The 20,175-nt window shown below is 38.4% G+C and overlaps 1 protein-coding gene across 7 annotated transcripts in view; it reads left to right on the forward strand.

The window, feature by feature from the left end:
* Nucleotides 1–20,175, forward strand: part of Hecw1 (HECT, C2 and WW domain containing E3 ubiquitin protein ligase 1) — a 300,520-nt gene that overhangs the window by 202,081 nt on the left and 78,264 nt on the right. For 4 of the 7 annotated variants that reach the window (XM_076939345.1, XM_034510968.2, XM_076939346.1 and 1 more), the window contains 5 exons: nucleotides 233–333; nucleotides 1,849–3,192; nucleotides 7,742–7,843; nucleotides 13,870–14,020; nucleotides 17,671–17,810. In XM_076939345.1, the coding sequence (XP_076795460.1) occupies nucleotides 233–333; nucleotides 1,849–3,192; nucleotides 7,742–7,843; nucleotides 13,870–14,020; nucleotides 17,671–17,810 (1,838 nt within the window). The remainder of the gene's footprint in view (nucleotides 1–232; nucleotides 334–1,848; nucleotides 3,193–7,741; nucleotides 7,844–13,869; nucleotides 14,021–17,670; nucleotides 17,811–20,175) is intronic. The other 3 variants (XM_076939347.1, XM_076939349.1, XM_076939350.1) reach the window with 3 other exon arrangements.

Genomic DNA, 20,175 nt, shown 5'->3' on the forward strand with positions numbered 1-20,175 from the left:
TAACTAAATATGAGTTGTAGTTTTTCTGATCCTTGAGCTAGAATATTTAATAAGAATTTCTTTATTGATCCTACATCTGTACTTTAGATGGGACCCTAGAGGGACCTTCACTCCCTGTTATAATGGCTTCTCTGAAATTGCCTATCCCACCAGGTGGTGTAGAAAGCACACTGTGTGGTCATCAGCAGGAGAGGTTATTACAGAATCTGTGATGGTGCTTATTTCCTTCTAGGGATAGGGTGGTCAGCTACACACTTGGCCGCAGGCTTCCAACTGACCATGTGAGTGGACAGCTGCAATTCCGATTTGAGATCACATCCTCCATCCATGCAGGTACTTTCAGCATGATCTTCATGTCTTGTTTGAAGCTAGTGTCTTGGTGCAGTTCTTTTCTCTGAAACACAAATAACCATAGTTCCCTCCATGCATGTCATGGGCTGTGCAGTTCTCTGTCATCTCTGTTTGAGTCCCAGAAGCTAAGAATCTATTTTAGAAGCCAGGATTGCCTCCTTGATTAAAAGATTCCTCTTCACCAGAGTTCAATAATAGATAGTTACACAGTAGAATAGAGGCCAAAAATGTGATACAAAACTGTATCTTATTATTTTATTGCCAGAACCTCACATAGGAGATGCTTAAAAGCTGTTTAATCATTCTATACATGAGCAAATGAATGAATGAATGGTAAAACACATGGATGTGAATCATCTCTTTATACCTAGTAACTAGTTATGGATTGGCTATGAGCTGAAAAATGGCATATTGTTGAAGAACTGCAGTTAGACAACTACAGGGAAAATAAAGATGATGAACAGACAATTTCAGAAACATTTTATATTCCATTTTCCATATCAAACCATATTTCCAAACAGTAATGATGAGAAGATGCCGCAGAATCCTTTTCTAGTCTCCTGCAGCACCCATACTAAATGTAAGTCATGTGGAGAAATGTCAGTCCTCTTGAGCCAAGTCTATGAGTTACTGTTACTGAGTTACTGAGAACTCAGAGCCTGAAGTTCACCACCCAATCACTAAGCTCAAGTATACTCTAGATCTTAAGGAAACATTTTTTGCCTTCTCCTGTCACATTCAGCCTTTTGCTGCATTCCTAGACTGACTCATCTGTGTGTGCATAAAGATGGGTTAGAGCTTCACACTCTAGGGGAGAAATCATTTTCTTCAAATAGGGAATTGTACTAGTGCATTTAAAGTCCAATACCAAACTGGTGTATTTCCAGCCAAGGAGGGTAGAGTTAAACAGTGTTAACTGTTAAACACTAACAGGGTTAAACATATTTCCTTGAACGGTAATGTGCTTAGAAACCTTGGTTTCCGACTATTCAATATTGTAGATGATTATCAACGGAGCCCAATCCTTTGCTTCTCTGTTGCAGCTAAAGACCCTGGCTTAGCCAGTCCACATCTTGTGGGATGATCCATGGGAAATGTTTTAAGCAAGTACAATTAACTTGCTTACGATTGTTAAGGAATTATAAATTATCTCATCTCTGAAAGTCACTGTATGTCACAAACATTGTTGATCTCTGAGGTAGGGTAAAGCTAGGCTTGGGATATTAAATTGTTTTCTTAGCAGCCCCTTAAAAGAGAACTTTAAAATAGCAGCCCTTCTGAAAGTTAACAACAATAATAATAATAAATATTAATTATTTATTAAAATAAATAATAAAGTTATTAACAATTTTTCAGAAGCGACCGAAAAACACTCACCCACTCATATCCAGTATCCTACATTAGAGATCCTTTACCGTGTTTTACATGTGCCTACACAGAACATCAGCTCCCATTGCTATTCTGAAAAGGATGATATAATTTTCTTCTTACCCACAGATGATGAAGAGATCTCTCTGAGTGCTGAACCTGAATCAGCAGAAATGCAAGACAGCGCCATGAATAGTGTGGTGGAAAACAGCAGTGGGGAGCCTCCTGATGATGCCGCAGAAGTCTGCAACGACTTGAAGCCAGAGTCACCAAGTGTAGGGAACGGAGTAAACATCTCAGAAAACCAAAACCAGGAGCATGCCGGGACAGTTGAGGAAGCTGCAGGCGCTATGGAGGCCAGAGATGGTAGCAAGTTCTCTGAAGGACCTGGTGAGGCTGGGGAACTTCAGGACCCAGAGCAACATGAGACCCAGCCCACTCTGAGTGCAGAAGAAGTGGCAGAGGGACTTCCCCTGGATGATGACTGGCCACTCTCCCTGCTGCCAGAAGAGAGTACAGCTCTAGGCAGCAAGATAGAAGAGGAAACGGTACCAGAAAATGGAGCCAGAGAGGAAGAGATGCAGGAGAAGGGGAAAGATGAGGAGGGGGAAGAAGAGGATGTTTCTACCCTGGAGCAAGGAGAGGCTGGACTGGAGCTGAGGGCCTCCGTGAGAAAAAAAAGTAGACCATGTTCCCTACCTGTATCTGAGCTTGAGACAGTGATTGCATCTGCCTGTGGAGACGCTGAGACCCCAAGGACCCATTACATCCGCATCCACACCCTGCTGCACAGCATGCCCTCGGCCCAGAGAGGAAGCACCACAGAGGAGGAAGATGGATTGGAGGAGGAATCCACCCTCAAGGAGTCTTCTGAAAAGGATGGGCTCAGCGAGGTGGACACAATAGCTGCTGACCCACAGTCCATGGAAGATGGAGAGAACGATGGGGCTACTCTATGCATGGCACCCTCTGAGTGCTCTCAGGGCCATTTCTCCGGTTCATCCAAAAGCATTGGCGCTGGCCAAGATGGCGAAGCTCACCCCAGCACTGGGAGTGAGAGTGACTCCAGCCCCCAGCAGGGAGCAGACCACAGTTGTGAGGGTTGTGATGCCTCATGCTGCAGCCCCTCATGCTATAGCACATCATGCTACAGCAGCTCCTGTTACAGCAGCTCCTGCTACAGCAGCTCCTGCTACAATGGCAACAGTCGGTTTGCCAGCCACACACGCTTCTCCTCTGTGGACAGCGCCAAGATCTCGGAGAGCACAGTCTTTTCTTCACAAGAGGATGAGGAGGAGGAAAACAGCGCATTCGAGTCGGTACCTGACTCGGTGCAGAGCCCGGAACTAGATCCCGAGTCTACAAATGGGGCTGGGCCTTGGCAGGATGAACTGGCTGCCCCTGGTGGGAATGCAGCAAGAACTACTGAAGGTCTGGAGTCCCCCATGGCAGGTCCTAGCAATAGGAGAGAAGGTTAGACTGCAAACCATACCAGTGATAATAGGACCACCACAATTACAGGGCACAAGTCTCCCCATATGGTTGGTGGAAGGTCCAGTCCCAAAATGAGTTCCCTGGACAATGTATGTAGGCATTCAAGCAGTTGTCTAGGTGTGTGAATTTCTGCCACATGTCTCAAATTCACACCAAGAAATATATCCAATAGGATGTAAGCAGCTACCTACGTATATGTATGCTTTTGACTAATGATCAGAAATAGTTGATATAAGTTAGTTTTCTGGTCTCGACAGCAACCCCACAGTTAAACAAGTAGTATCAAATGATATAAACATCAAATGATCATGAGCATTAGGTAGCAAATATTTTGACTTCCTAAAACACATTAAAAGATCAGTGATAGATGTGGATACTAGTTGAAGAACATGGATTCTCCATCCCCCTACACTCTCAGAGTTCGGGGAAGGGGGAACACTCTTCTAGTTTTTCCAGAAGCACTGGCATTGGAGACCATGGCAATGCACTAGATTTACAGAGTAGACTACATACATATCTTTTTCTTCTTTATTTTTTCTACCAGCACAGTTTCTGTTATAAGACTTGGTTCTGTTCGTTTGGGCTATTTTAGCTAATGGAAAGGAAGAACACCATAATCAACCCAGAGTCACTCAAGTTTGAGCCTGGGCCTTGGCATCCGTAACAAGCAAGGCTCCACTAACTAGCACACAAGTTACAAAAAGCAGAAGCAGGAGGTTGTCGCATTGCAGAAGAGAAGTAAAAGGTTCAGTGGTACACATAGGTTCATGTTTGGGGGATTGACATAAAACCTGAGTAGCTCAGGCTAAGGGTTAGTTCTGCCCATCGTCATTGTCCAGGTCTCCCACCACCCACCATCATCCCCCGCGTCACAATTCCTGCTGGCTTTCCCTGCAGAAGGATTGTCTGACTAGTTGGGAGAACTATTTGAAATCTCCCAGAAATCTCTGTTTCTGACTGGCAAGAGGCCTCAGCCTTTTCCTTCTCCAACCATGAGATTCCTGGGAAAATTCAAATTTCTTCAGTCCGTTGTTTCAATAGTATTAATATTAGTCAGACTGAGAGACACAAGCGTCTCTCTGGAATATCTTCATTTCTACCAGTCCAGTTACAATATAAATGCATAAATTCTCTTCTCACATTTCAAATAAGATTCCAATCCAAAGGCAACCATCTTCAGTTTTAAAATCAATTACTCGTTCCATATAAATCCAAACTGATACCTATTAAACTGATACCTATTAGTATTTCTTGTCAGCATTTTGTTTCTTTTCCTTTTATAAAACTTTTACTTAAATCTCAGTCTAAAGTAGTTATTAAAAAATAAGCTTGCAGACAAAGGAAAGGAGCAGAGTGCTGTGGTCATGAGTTAGGCCCTGAAGCTAAGTCCACTAGGCCACTTCCTCACAAAAGACCTAACTGTGCTATATCTCTGCTTCCTTGTGAGCCAAGTGGGTATAATTGTAGCATTGACCTGAGAAATAAATGGAAAAGTTAAATGAGATGAAAGGAATGCACTCTGCCTTTCTCCTAATGAGATGAGCAAGAAAGCTAACTGTTTAAGTTACATGAAAGAAACCACCCTTTGAATCTAGCCTCACCACGTTAACCAAGGAGATTTTCACACAATTAAATGCTAACCAGTTTGCTTCAAATAGTATCCTGGTAGTTTATGTTGACACAAGTACACAAGTTTCAATTAAAAGGGAATAAGAATTGGTTTATTCTGGAGCCAAATATGACCTAGGACATGACAGTTTTAGGTTACCTTAAATTCTAGGTTCCAAAGCATTTTCCTGAAGTTTCTACAGAAACAGAATAAAAATAGTCATAAATAATGATGCTTAAAAAAAAATCTTTGGTGGACACAGTGTGTAGGTCCACGGAGAAACCTCAGCTACAGGCCTTAGATGCCATGTGATGATGCTCTTAGCCCCTTAGTTGGTGAAAAACTAGCATTGTCAAGTTTATTCTTTCTAAAAGTGGTTTTTTTTTGTTCTTTCATCTGTCTGGATGTTGGGCCAGCTTTATGCTAGTGGCAGGATGTTAGGACTAACACAGAGTGGGGGTAAAGAATGGCTGTTTAATAGGTGAATAATAAATACCCCAACGTGAATTGTCATTTGGCCTTGGACCTGCAACATCTTGTCCTTCCCACATCACTGAAACTCTAACTAGTCAGTAGTGTTTGCGGACACAGACTTTACAGGAAGTCTCTTTCATGCTGGTCTTTCCTACAATTTGGCCTCGTTGGTTATAATCAAAATAAACTTAAAGACTCTCTCTTATTTTTAGTTGAGAAGCATTATCCCTGCTTGAATATTCTGAACACTTCATTTGATGCAAAGGTGACGTGGAGATGGGCCCTAGTACAGAACAGAACTGCCTGCATGTCTTAGTCAGCTGCCACCAAGCCTCTGTCACATCCTCAAAGTTTCTTGGGGCTCACAACTAGGTAGTCATGCATCCACCAGGCAGCAGTATTAGATTTCTACAGACTTGGAGAAACAATTAACATATCTGGTCGAGTTAAATTACATGAGGTTTAACTAAGTGAGGTAAGGTTGTTTTTTTTATTTTTTTACTTTTTTATTTTATTTATTTATTTATTTATTTTTTATTTTATTTATTTATTTATTTATTTATTTATTTATTTATTTATTTTGGTTTTTCAAGACAGGGTTTCTCTGTGTAGCCCTGGCTGTCCTGGCACTCACTCTGTAGACCAGGCTGGCCTCGAACTCAGAAATCCACCTGCCTCTGCCTCCCAAGTGCTGGGATTAAAGGCGTGCGCCACCACTGCCCGGCCTGTTTTTTTATTTTAAGAAACAAAATATAAAGTACAGCAGCTAGTGATGTGCCAGCTATACCATTGTTTCCTTTTTGAATTTTTTAACCCTAAACACTTATGAAAATAAATGTAAGTGCCATAGCCACTTACCCAGAAAATCCGTGTTTGAAACAGCCACTTGTCCACAATGAGTTCTATGCTTGCACAAGGAGTAGCTTCCTTGATTTCTACTGCTACCTTCAAAGAAGCAAAGCATTTTAGTAATGGTGGGAATGTCCAGGAAAATGTATTTTTAATATTAAGAAAGACCTTCTGTTCTGAGTACATCTTTATTTTTAGTTGCCAGTCATCTCTTAGAATTAAACTACTAAACTAAGCCCACCTAATATTTTCTACTAATTTATTTTCTGCGGTGTCTATAGAACTATAGTGGGAAAAAAAATCGTTTCCAGGCATGAATGTTCTGGGGAATGTTCACTATTTGAGGTCCTTCAAAGATCTTGACCATTACCTTTTACTTTCTCTCCATTTTGACCCAAAGATTAGTAGAATACATGGCAATAGTCCTGGAAAGAAAAGGAAATGATGTCTTTTGTCCTCTGGTTAGTAGGGTGTGAACATGGTCTGAGGTAGGAGGAGAACAGTGCAGAGTTGGATGGGGGCTGTCTGTGTTCTGAGCCCTTCAGGGTCCCCAGAAATTGAGAGAATTATTTACTAGAGTTTACATGGTCAATCTACATACCTCAGTAGATTGTGAAACACAAATGCTGTTCCAGAATTTTGTTTGGTTAATAAGTCTGTACTAACAGCAGTAGAAGCAATGTACATAATAATGAGTCATAAAATCTATGGATACATTTATTTCTATAATTTCTTTGTATCTGTTTGGTTTTCTTTTGTCTATCCCACTTCTCTGTTTCAAATTTTCTTGTATCAGTCTTCTTGCCTTTTATCTACAGCCTTTGTCCATTCTTCTTTCTAGAGCACTGTTTGGCTTTTCTGACTCCTCCTCCATATAATCTGGACTAACCATGATTTCCCATGACATGTTTGGCTTCCCATCTTATCTTCTAATGTCCCTTTTTAGGAATTTACATTCTTGGACCACCAGTAACTTGATCAATCTTGGAAACATACTATCTGGGAGTTTCAGTCCCCTCTACCTCTGGAGGAAAAAAACCAGTCTTTTGATAGTCTTCTGTTGTTTGAATTATGAAAACCTATAATTCAGGTATATTTTCCATAATCCAACACAGCTTTTACGAGTTGAAATAAATATTTCACTCCCTTCAAACAAGCCTGTCTCCTTCACTGGAATAATTAATAAGGCTTGTTAAGTTTTTCCCTAGTGTTCCTTCCTGATGTCACCTTCTAACCAAAGCAATTCCAGTAGCTACAGAATCGGACTCTGATCACATGTACTGATTAGTGTATATGGCATAGATCAGGAGTCAAAACATACTTGGATTTTTCCTCTTTCTCCTCTTCTTTCTTCTCCATTTTCTTCTTTCTCTTCCTTCTTCTTTCTCCTCCTTTCTTTCTTCCTACTTTTCTTCTTTCTTCTCTTCCTTTTCCTTAATAAGTTGTGTCATAAATGACATGGTTACAGTAAACTGACACAAAAACTAGATTTCCCATTTTATTTGTTGTTTCTTATGGTGATCTTTGTTTTATAGTCATGTTTTTATAACATTGCCATAGCAATGCATATGAATGTCTTGACTATCTTGTTCATAGGTGAATGTCCTATACTCCATAATTCCCAGCCAATAAGCCAGCTTCCTTCCTTGAGGCCTGAACATCATCACTACCCAACAATCGATGAGCCTCTTCCACCAAGTAAGCTTTAGTTTTCAAATCTTTGGCTTAACTCTTCCCATCCAGTCTGAACAGGTCAGTGTGAATTCATATGCAAACATCCAAAATTCTTTCCAAGTTCCATAAGTTGGCAGTGTTACTAAATACCAATATATAACTACTATAAAACTTCTTTTAAAAAAAAAAAGCTGTTTCAGTATATGGTATTAAAGTAATAACCAAATGTTAATATACCTAAGTTTCTGAGGGAGAGGCAAAAAAATAGACAATATTTCTTTACAAGACCTTACTAGTCTTTTTGTGGCCTTTAAGTCCTAAATTTACCATTTTGAAATTTTCAGTTAGAAATAAAACTCTATTTTTCTCCAGTGAATCTATTATTCACAAGTGTCTCCATAGAATAAAACAACTTTAACCCATAGTATTTTAAGAAATTATAACTATAATTTGCATTAAAGGATTAAAAATTCCAAATGCCTGCTATAGTTCTTTGGCATTTCCAGGGGAACTATTATTTTTAGGTTAGAATTTAATATCACTTTACCCTAATAAGCCCGACATAATTAAAAAGTCTTTAGCCATTTGAACTTAGGAAATTCATTTAATCTTTAAGAAGATCTCAGAAAACGGAGAGATCTTCCCATGCTCATGGATTGGCAGAATTAGTATAGTAAAAATGGCCATCCTACCAAAGGCAATCTCCAGATTCAGTGCAATCCCCATCAAAATCCCAACACAATTCTTCAAAGACATGGAAAGAGCAATTCTCAAATTCATCTGGAAAGGCAAAAAACAAAAAAACAAAAACAAAAAAAAACCAGATTAGCAAAAACAATTCTTAACAATAAAAGAATGGCCATGGGAAATCACCATCCCTGACCTCAAGCTGTACTACAGAGCAATAGTGATAAAAACTGCATGTTATTGTTACAGAGACAGGCATATTGATCAATGGAATAGAATTGAAGACCCAGAAATAAAACCACACATTTACACACACTTGCTCTTTGACAAAGAAGCCAAAAATATACAATAAAAAAGAAAGCATCTTCAGTAAGTGATGCTGGTCTAACTGGCCGTCTGTGTGTAGAAAAATGAAAATATATCCATATTTGTCACCTTGCACAAAGCTCAAGTCCAAGTGGATCAAGGACCGCAACATAAAACCAGATACACTGAATCTAATAGACGAGAAAGTGGGGAAGAGCCTTGAACTCACTGGCACGGGGGAAAATGTTATTATTTGTGGGAACAAAAGCTTTAATGTCCTCTTCTGCTAAATACTAAGTTTGGACTAAGACAGTCTGCATGTGCCATTCAGGTTTAACATGTATCACTCTATCTAAGATATTTAGGAGAAGGAAATGAAGCTGTGAGTGTTGCAACTAATTTAACAAAATGAATACTTATGAATTCTGGAACTTCTCTGTTTGACTTCAAGATTTTTCCACACAAAGATAATCTCTAATATTGGATTGATTATTATAAATGCAAATGTGTTCCCAAAATTCACACTCAAAAGTTTGCATTAGGCAGTTTTGGTTTTCAAAAGAAGAAATGAATATTTAGGAATTCATCTGTACTTAGTAATGAATACTACTTTCTCCCTATTCAGTCATACTTTAACAGTGAGGAAGTTAGTGGTTGAAAAACCTTGGTGCCTCTGTAATGGAAAAGAATCATCCAGGAAGCCTTTTCCCACCTAACGTTTTTTTTCCTAGACATCATAAAGCAGTGTAACATCAAAGCAAGCAGTAAGCAGTGTTTCTCTGTGTTCACTGATTCAAGCTCCTTCCTGAGCACCTGCCCTGGCCTCCCTAGATGAAGGACTGTATCTTGTAAGCTAAATAAACCTTTCCTTCTCAAGTTGATTTTGGTCAGTGTATAAATGTTCTTAATATATACACTAGCTTAAAGAATCACCACATTTTTCTCAGAGGTCAAGCCAAACATTATCTTCTTTCATTTTTGATGATTGATTTCTTTCTTCATTTATATACTGATTTATGATATGAGTAAAAGGGAAAAGAATAAAAACCCACCATATTTTATATATTTTCTACTTAGCATTTATTTGAAATTTATATATAACATGTTACCTCCAAGAAAATCCTCTTTGTCACATACACAAAAGAAATTCTATCTACACAGTATATATACAACCTGATCTTCAATTCATACAGTAGTAGAGCTAGTTATAAATAGAGGCATTATAAATAATTTAATGTAAAACCACTTCAAAATAGCTACCTAGCAAAACAACTCTCAATGATTAAAAAGATTCAAAATAGCTTTTAATTTTCTATCCATATAACAAAGAAAATATTAGAAACTTGAGAATTATTTCTGACAACAGGATTTTGTTAGGAGATCTCAAATAGGACATGAGTGACTTCATTGCTGATAGTCATTCATTCATCAAGTATTTACTGAGTACTCTGTAGTTGGTGCTGGTTTAGCTAACCAAAATGAACAATGACTGCAGCCCTCATGGAGCATCTATATGCTAGTCTGGGAAGTATATAATAAACAATAAAATGGAAAATAGGAGCCTAGGGGTAAATGCAATGAGAAAACAAAAGTAGATGAAGGAGACTTCTCATGTGTAGTAAACACTGGTTTGCAGTTTTAGAACTAGAAGTCTAAGCAAGTTTCACTAAGAGGACAATAATGAATGAGACAGGGGAGTTACACATATAAATGCTGAGGGAAAGATCTACAGGCAAAGCGAGCAGCTGCCAAGCTCTAAGTGGAGACACAATGGTAAGCTTGAAGAGTAAAGCCAGTGCATCCAAGGCACAGAGAACATGGCTTATGATAACTATGGTCAAGGGAAACAGTACAAACCAATCACCTGGGACTCTGTAGACTGCCGCAACAGTTCTCAACCATCCTAAAGCTGTGACCCTTTAAAACAGTGCCTCATATTGCTGTGACCCTCAATCATAAAATTATTTTTGTTGCTGCTTCCTATTATTTTGCTACTGTTATGAATCATAATGTAAATATTTGGGATGTAGGAGTTTGTCGAGACCCACAGGTTGAAAACTGACAGATAGGTTTGCCTTTTATTCTGAATGAGGACACACCACAGTGTTTTGAGCAGGGAAGTGGTATTTCTGACATGTATCGTGAAAGTTTTCCCCTGGTTATTGTACAGGGAATAAACTGTGGAGGAAATATAGAAGTCTATGAGATACAGCATAAGGCTCTTGCAATGGCCAAGAGGAAAATCACTGGTGATTTGGACCAGGGTGGCAGCAGGGGACTTGTTAAGGAATGGTTATGTCTGAACATACTTTTTGAAGACAAGTTTGATACCATATTAAGTATGGACATGGGAGGAAAATAAGAATTAATAATGACTCAGTTTCAGATAGAAAAACCTTTTGTAGAGGGAGTTTGGGTAGGAATAGCCTGAAGCTTGACCTTATCATATTATAGTGGAGATATTATCAGCTAGTAATGGGATGAAGGCAATTAGATACATCTTTGTAAAATTCAAAAAAAAACCACATGTAGGATATTGCATTGATTAAAATACTTAAGCACACGATCCAACAATAAAGACAATACATGTTTCAGTTCTTGTTAAAACATAATTTGGTATTCAATAATTCCTTTTATCCTAAACAACTCAACCTGACCTACACACTACTGTGTGCTGCCTCAGTATAGAATAGACACTGTTTTCAGGGATCTAAGTCAATTCCTGGCATCACAGTGGTTAATCCTTCTTGTAATGCTGAGGCCTAAAGATCAATTCAGATGTTTTGTCTTTGTTTATAAGATATGTGAAAATAAATTCTATACAAAGCAACCCAGAAAATATACTCAAATTCAGCTAATTATTTAATGAATATTTATAAGAATATAAAATTAACACTGTGTTTCAGATACTTAATGTATTAATGAAAGAGCTTAGGGTTTGGATGAACATGCTTTCCCAGAGTGATTTAGAGATTTGAAACTTGCTAAGAATGTGTCACCTATGTTCCATTCTCCAGTGCCCCCAACACCGTGGATAATTTGCAAGGCCAATGGAGAAGTCAATGGCCAAATTCTTGTTTTCCCTTAGAGTCAGGATCTGAGTCCTTAGAACTTTCTGTGGCTCCTAGTTTATAGCAAGTGTAAGTGGACTCTTCTCACTTGAATAACACAGTGTTATTTAAATGTTAATTCTTATTCTTTGTTTGGATGACAGTTCAAGAAAAAAATTTAATAATTTATTTAATTGTTTAATACATTAATTATTAAAAGATTAAAAATCAACAGAAATATCAAACATTTAGAACATGATTAATTATGATGTTATGAAATTACAAGTATACACAGTAAGATCATCATTAAATTAGTTATTTTTCTATTAGTTGATATAATAGCCTACTTTAGGGAAATCTTTTTAGAATATACTTCTGTAATTCAACTACATTTTTCCTTCCATCTCTCATATACATTAAATTTTAGATTTTCTCATATTTGGACTTTCATTGGTCATTGACAACTCTCTAGGTTAGACATATGACATTATGTTTTCAAACAGATATGCCATATACATACAAAACCATAAGGGTGCCAAATTTATCTTCCATTTAAAACTGGAGAGTCACTATATCATTACCTAACTCATGAGTTTTCAAGATAACATCTGAACCAGTCCCCAAACTGTCTTCTCTCACTTAAACCAAATGGTTTTCCTCCTTTTGAAAGTATGTTTAGTATATCTTTAGCCTTTTCAGCACGACACCATATTGGCGTTATTTCCACCACATTTTTATATGTGGACCACAGAAATTTTGCTCATTACTGTGTATCATTGCTCTTATATACTTAGTGCAGATACACATAAATCACATTTAATTCTCAGTTTCAAGGGGTTTATTCATGGATTTCAACTCACTTCAACTTACATGTACATCTCCTAATCATCTATACCTCTGCCTTGGGTCCCTCTACTCTATGTGATGGTTACTTAGCAACAATGTTATTTATCTATCACACACATATATATACATACATATGCACATATGTATGTAACAACAACTAATGATAAAAGAAGCCACAAATTTGAAAAAGACCAAGAAGAGGTATATGGGAGAGTTTAGGAGGAGGAAAGGAATGTGGGAAATATGTAATTATAATCTCAAAAATAAAAAGTTAATTTAAAAGATCTTATCTTTTTATCTTTTACATGTTTTTAAATATAGTTTTAATTAAAATATAATTTTATCACTTCCTTCCTTCCTCTCTTCCCTCCAGCTTGATGTTTGTTGTATTGTTTGATTACTGACTTTATATTTGATCACATGGATATTTTGAAACTGTAGTTATCAATTCTTCCATCCACCCTCTTAAAAGGAAATGCAATTGCTTGAGCCTGCTCAGTTTTGAAAGAAGCTTTTGGGGCTGGAGAGATGGTTCAGTGGGCTAAGAGCACTGTCTCCTCCTCCAAAAGACCAGGATTCAATTCCCAGCATCCACATGGCAGCTCACATCTGTTTGCAACTCCAGTTCCAAGGGATCTGACACCCACACAACAATGCACATAAAAAATATTAAAATAAATCATTAGAAAGAAGCTTTCCAAAGTTGCAGGTACAGCGTTTCAGAACTAAGTTAAAAGGGGTTTAAACACAAGATCTATTGTGGCTGCCCTTAGCCACCTTCTGTTTCCTTGATTCTCTGGCATCACATTAATGCTTACTGCATTGGGGTTTGCCCAATCTTCTGCACCTATTTCTTGGATAACCAGCAATATTTTTAAAGCAGTAAGCAACTTTTCTTTAGACACTAACGAGTCTAAGCATACATCCTAGTCAAGGGACCACAATTATCATGGTAAAGTAGAAAGTCTGAGTATACTAGCTCCTTTCTGGAAAGCTGATTCCCACACCTGTCCAGCAGTCAGGGCAAATGCTGAGAGGCAAGGGAGAGAGGGATGGGAGGGTCTTCATAATGACTGGTGAGTTCTATCTTCAGAAGACCTAGAAGTACACATGGGTCAGTAGTCTGTTCTTGACTTTTCTTGTCCTATTATTAAACATTAGACTGGGAAGCTCGAATCGACAGCCATGGACGGGTCTTTTATGTGGACCATGTAAATCGCACAACTACCTGGCAGCGACCAACAATGGCCCCTACCCCAGATGGAATGATCAGATCTGGGTCTGTCCACCAGATGGAGCAGCTTAACAGAAGGTTGGTGATTGGTTTTGTATGAGATCCTATAAGCCAGATAAGGATGGAGAGGCATCCCTCTTCTGCTTTCCTGCTCACTCTAAGGAAACTGAATGAAATTAATTATGTTAAGCAAGCTGTTCCCAGTATTTTGAAGGCTGGGTTTGGAAGTTAGTGACAGAAAGCACATTAAGCTTGAATGACATTTAAACATAGTATTCCTCTGTCTTACTGGTACAAGCCAGAAATCAGAAATTCTTTAATTATGGCCCCATCTCCCAGGGCATTTACCGAGGATTTGAGGATACCCATGTGAGCTCGTTTGTAAGACTAGTTCATGTCCCATCATGAAATGTTTCCAAAGATACAGAACTCAAAATAGTTAACATTCCAAGAATAGTTTTCATAAAAGTTTTAAAGAAAATTTGCCCCATAAATCATGGTAGACTTAGTCCTTGTCTCATCTCTACTGTACACCCATCACTACAGAGCTCACCCTCCTGTCTCAGGAGCCAAGTGTCCAGGTCAGTTGACTTTCTTGGTCTTCTTGTGGAGTCCCTTTTCCAACTCTTCATCAGACTTCTAGAGCTCTGTCTAATGCTTGGCTGTGGGTCTCAGAGGACAGTAATGCTAGGCTTCTGTCTGTGAATTCAGGCTGACAAATACAAATACAACCTGAGGCTCCAAGATAGTTGAAGGTGGAAGGCAGTCCTGTAATGTATCTCTATTATTCCTCTGAGGATAGCTCAGCATATCTCCCCCAGTTGGCCAGGGTTGCTACTGCATTCAGTTATGTCCATCTCACATAGGGCACCTGTGTATCTAGGCTAGCAGTGACAAATATAGCTGTCAACTACGTCTTCACATGTTGTATATTGTAACAAGGCCTTGACAAACAAAGAGGCATCAAGGTCTCACATGTATCCCTGGGAATCCACTACCCATGCAGTCACAGTAGTAGGTGTTTCTCCATCCACACATAGACTTTCATAGAGATATGGCTGACTGGAACATTCATTAAAGTTGAGTTCACAGAGGTCTCCAAGGAATCTAGGTGCTTAGTCACAGAAGTAAGTCCCATGAGCATCCTGACATGTGACACCATGTAGACTCGGCTGGGATCCACGTTCATCAATATTGAACTCGCAGTGAACACCAGAATACTGTTGAGGACAGACACACATGTATCTTCCTAACTCATTGAGCCATACAGCCTCATTCATGCAGGGATCAAAAACACACTCATCTACTTCCAAGTCACAATACCTGCCTTGATATCCAGGCACACAGAAGCGTAGCCATTGAGTCCTTCCTGGCACACAGCCCAATTGTGGCAAGGGCCGGAAGCATGCTCATTGTGATCTGTCTCACAGAACCTTCCAGCATATCCAGAAAAGCAGATACAGGCAGGGTGCCCAAGGTTTTCATAGCAGGTGTCTCCATGTTGGCAGACATTTTCGCCACAGGAATTAGTGGCACTTTCACCTGGCAGTGGTGATGCATGCCTTCAGTCCCAGCACTGGGAGGCAGAGGCAGATGGATCTCTGAGTTCAAGGTCAGCCTGGTCTACAGAGATAGTTCTAGGACAGCCAGGGCTACACAGAGAAACCCTGCCTCAGAAACAATAAAACAATACCAAGATTTACTCAAATTAGCTTACCCATGCTGGTTGTGGTGGCACATGGCCTATTTCTTCACAATCATTCCCACAGAAGCAAAGCCTATTGCTAGGAAGAAGTGGTCAAAACCTACTTGTTTTAGACATACATGCACCCAATGTCCAGAGGACAGCCTTTCTCTGTTGTAAGGAGGACATCCCACCTGCAGAAATATGCTGAAAAGGCTTAGCGATCCAGAATTGTCATCAAGCTACATGTGTAAGAAGTGCCGCTTGAACACCAAATAGTGAGCAAAGCACAGCAAATGTCACCAACAAAGCAATATATCTAAAAAACAAAATACCCATATCTATGGCATAAAAATCAATAGACATTCATGGTGTTCAGATAGTATAAAACAAAATTTAGTCCAAAGCCATCTGCACCAGACCAGGTCCTTCCTTGGAGCTGCACACACTGGGAGAGACAGCCAGGAACCCTGCTGAATTCATATGGACAGATAAAGAAAAAATAATGTTGCAATTTGAGAAAGTGCTGGATTCTTGTGAAAAAGCCTTTTACAGAAAGTTGTGTTTTTAAACATTGTCTTTCCCTGTTTTAAGTATTTAAAGGTTTCTGTGATTTGAAATAGGTAGCTACAAAAAGTATACTGAGAGTATACTCATGTATGATCATACCTAGTTATTTTATGGTAATCTCCAGTTCCTTAGACTAAAGTTAAATAAATCTGTTTCACTACACACACACAAACACAAAGCAAAAATATCAACATAAATTTTCACTATAAATAATCAATTAAAACTTACTTTTATTTAACTTTATTAAATTATAATGTTAAGGCAAATTTAAATAGAAAAGGCTATATTCATATTACACCAAAGTTTAAATATTTAAGTAATATTTTCAATTTTATTTCAGTATATATGGCATAATTCTTACCTAGTTATGACATGATGACAACATAATTTCACATTTTCTTCTCTTATTGTATTATGATAATGATTTATATCACTGCCATTTTTTCATGTCAACATTTAAATTCCTGTAAATACTCCACTGTAGCAATAATTTGATATATTTAACTTCTTATGTTATTAAAAGTTCTGTTTATTATTTTGTGGTTTGTTTTTAGTTGAAGATCAGGGCTATTTTAAATATTATGGGATTTTTTTATTGGATATTTTATTTACATTTCAGATGCCATCCCCTTTTCCCATTTCCCCTCCCCTATCCCATGACCCCTTTTTCTTTTTGCTTTTATACACTTTTTTAAAATGTTAATCAAAGGCTTTATAAGTTTGGTAATGCTCAATCAGATGTGTAACCCAATACCCAACCTAGATAAATCAACTATCTTTGACTGGTGGAGACATGTGAACATCTGCCTCCATTCTCTCCCTTATTTCTCTCTCTTTCTCCCTCTTGTCACCTAGCTTCTCCTCTCCTTCTTCTCCTCCTCTCCTTACTCCTTCTCTACCTCGGTACTCCTTCCCCCTTAGCTCTTCCTACATATCACCCTTCCTGTTAAAAAAAGAAAACTTTTCTCTCAAAATACAATTAGAGCATAATTATGCCAATTTGTACCAGTGAGGTACAAGATAGTCCTAATACCCAGTCCATCATTTTGTTGACTAACCAGAACCTCTGTCATCTCTCCTAACTAAAACACTTAGTTCTGAACCTGGCTTTTTTTCTTGGCATTAGAATGAATGTCAGCTGAAAACCATCCACTCAAATATTTTCTCTCAAAGTAAGGCTTATGGGATTTTGAAACTTCATTTCCAGATCTAACCAACATACATCTCCCCTCCTCTATACACCACCCTCTAGTATACAGTCTGCATGTCCTAAGAAATAGATTTGTCTAGCTGCCTAGTCAAACACTGTGGAGATGGGTGTCTCATAGTTGTCTGATTAATTGTACTGGCAGTCTTATTGAAATTATAGACACTTCTGATTCCAAGACAATTTTTTACAATTTTTTCCAACTACCTTATTCAAAGTATTACCAAGCACAAATTGGTCATGGTCTTTCCATTTTCTAATGCACAGGTATCAAAACATCCAGAGAACTATTGCAACAGAGAGACCTGAAGAAGATTCTGGCAACCAAAGCTGTGAGCAAATACCAGATGGAGGAGGAGGAGGTGGAGGGAGTGACTCGGAAGCAGAATCTTCCCAATCGAGCTTAGGTATTGGAGCAGGGGACCCAGAGCACTAGAGGTGGCATGTAATAGTGGCTGTGACAGAAGTGTGCATGTCCTCACCCTGCTTCATGAATAGCCACATGACCACAGATAACAGAGCAGCATAATATGGGAGAACAAGATGGAGGGATTAGAGACCTGAATAAAAGAGGTGACAAAGCTTCCCATCAGGAATCTTAGAAGACATAAACTCCTGTGCAGTTAAGTAATGTTTATCTGTTGGTGTCCTAAGGATTTGTCACTTATAGATAAAGCATGGAAAATGTTCACAATCCATTTCAAGTGACTCTTGGGCATTTCAGATAAAATTCAGTTTAACCAAAGAGGAACCCAGACACAAAGAGGGTTCTGGTGAGTTTCTTATTCACAAAGCCCAAGGGCATATTATTTTTACCATATGTCAAGCCTTATTTTCCTGAAACTTTAATTCTTGAAATCTAACCAAATTGAGATGCCTATAATGATGATTAAAAAGCATGAGATTGGCTTCTACTTTCTGTACCTGTAACAACATATTCAAGTACCACAGTGAAATCCCAGTAACCAATTTTCATTTGAATTGGGTTGATGCCATATTTGCCTTCCCACCCCCCCCAAAAAAAAAGCCCAGATTCAGTCTAGACAAGCAGATACTGTAATTCTTATTCTGTCAGGTCTCAGCAATTTGTGGCAACATAGATATCAGACTTGCTTATTTGATTTCTTTTACACATTTACACAATGAATTTTAGTCATTTTAACTTAAATCTCCTGCCCAAGTCTCTTTCTCCTGCACCCCTCTCTCTTTCTCTCTTTCCCCCTCCCTTTTTCTATCTCTCTCTCAATTTATACATACATATATATGTATATGTATACATATATATATATATGTGTGTATATATATATATATATATATATATATGTATATTTTTTTCTCTCACCAGAAAGAACTCTTCTTTACAGTAGGTCCCCATCCTATTTTCATATAATCTGTATGTGTGTGGCCCACTGAGTTTCTTGTCTAATGGTAGGTGGGAGGATGTTTTCTAGAGCAGGAATAAGTTATTAGTGGATACATAAATTTTAAAAAATGACATAAAACCCACTTCCCCAGTGGGACCCTCCCCCACCCATGATGACCTGTGGGTGGATCCAATCTTTATTAAGTCTTGTGTAGATAACCACAGCTGCAATAAATTTTAATATATAATGGCCATGCCATAACTTGAAGATGTCTTTCAGTTGGCCATCCCCCTACCTACTGGCTTCTTTCTTCTTAAATGCATACACACATTTCAATCAATAATTTTAATTGTGTCCATCCTTCTTTTTCTATCAGATGTACTAACAACCCTGGTTAGATTTTTTGTTACTAATTTCTTTGTTCAGTCTTCTGAAAGACACATAGTACAACAATCAAGTAATTAGAAAGATGATGAGAAAATGTACATAGGATTATTTCTGGATTTAGTGTTGAATCGCATGTAATTTATTACATAATAAAAGCCTTGGTTTTAGTAGATAAAACTCACAACTGCATTTACTCTTCAGATCTGCAGGTGAGCAGTGTAAGCTGAATGAAGCTGGCAGGTTGCTTAGGATGCTGCTGAACTCCTAGTCATATGTAGTCACCTGTGTCACCTTTAGTCACCTGTGTATAGGTGTGTGGTGGTTGGTCTGCCATGGCCTCAGTTTGGAAGCTTTTCCTTCTGGCTTTTTCCCTTAGTAGACCTGGGGACAGAAAAGAGACAGAGACACAAGTGCTAGGGCCCCTGTCTCAGAATTCACATGTTGCTTCTACCTTATGGTGCCAGATGAAACAAAATACAAGGCAAGGTCCAATTTAACCAGGGAGGAGCTTGAAAGTCCCACAAGCAGAGACATGTTTACAGGAGGGGAAAGCTTCTGTAAACTGTCTTAATTACAGGTAACATTTGTAATAGAACAAGAAAGACAAAGGGAAAAATCTTGAGGGGACTTGAATATAGTTGAAATTATACAAGAACATTATTAAGAAATAATGATTCCTGACTTTTAAAAATGAGAGAGAGGGAGAGAGAGAGAGAGAGAGAGAGAGAGAGAGAGAGAGAGAGAGAGAGAGCCTTGAATCTGCAGTGGAGGTGAAGAGTTGGCAAAGGGCAAAGAGAAAGAGCCCCAGGAGGCAGAAGTCTGCCTTTCCCTGCTGTTCAGACACTCCTCTATTCTCTATTCTCTATTCTCTATTCTCTATTCTCTATTCTCTATTCTCTATTCTCTATTCTCTATTCTCTATTCTCTATTCTCTATTCTCTATTCTCCTATTCTCTATTCTCTATTCTCTATTCTCTATTCTATTGGACTTCTTCTTTGTCTGTTTTTATTTTCAACTTTG

This window comes from Arvicanthis niloticus, chromosome 8 (assembly GCF_011762505.2).
Source record: "Arvicanthis niloticus isolate mArvNil1 chromosome 8, mArvNil1.pat.X, whole genome shotgun sequence".
Lineage (NCBI taxonomy): Eukaryota > Metazoa > Chordata > Mammalia > Rodentia > Muridae > Arvicanthis > Arvicanthis niloticus.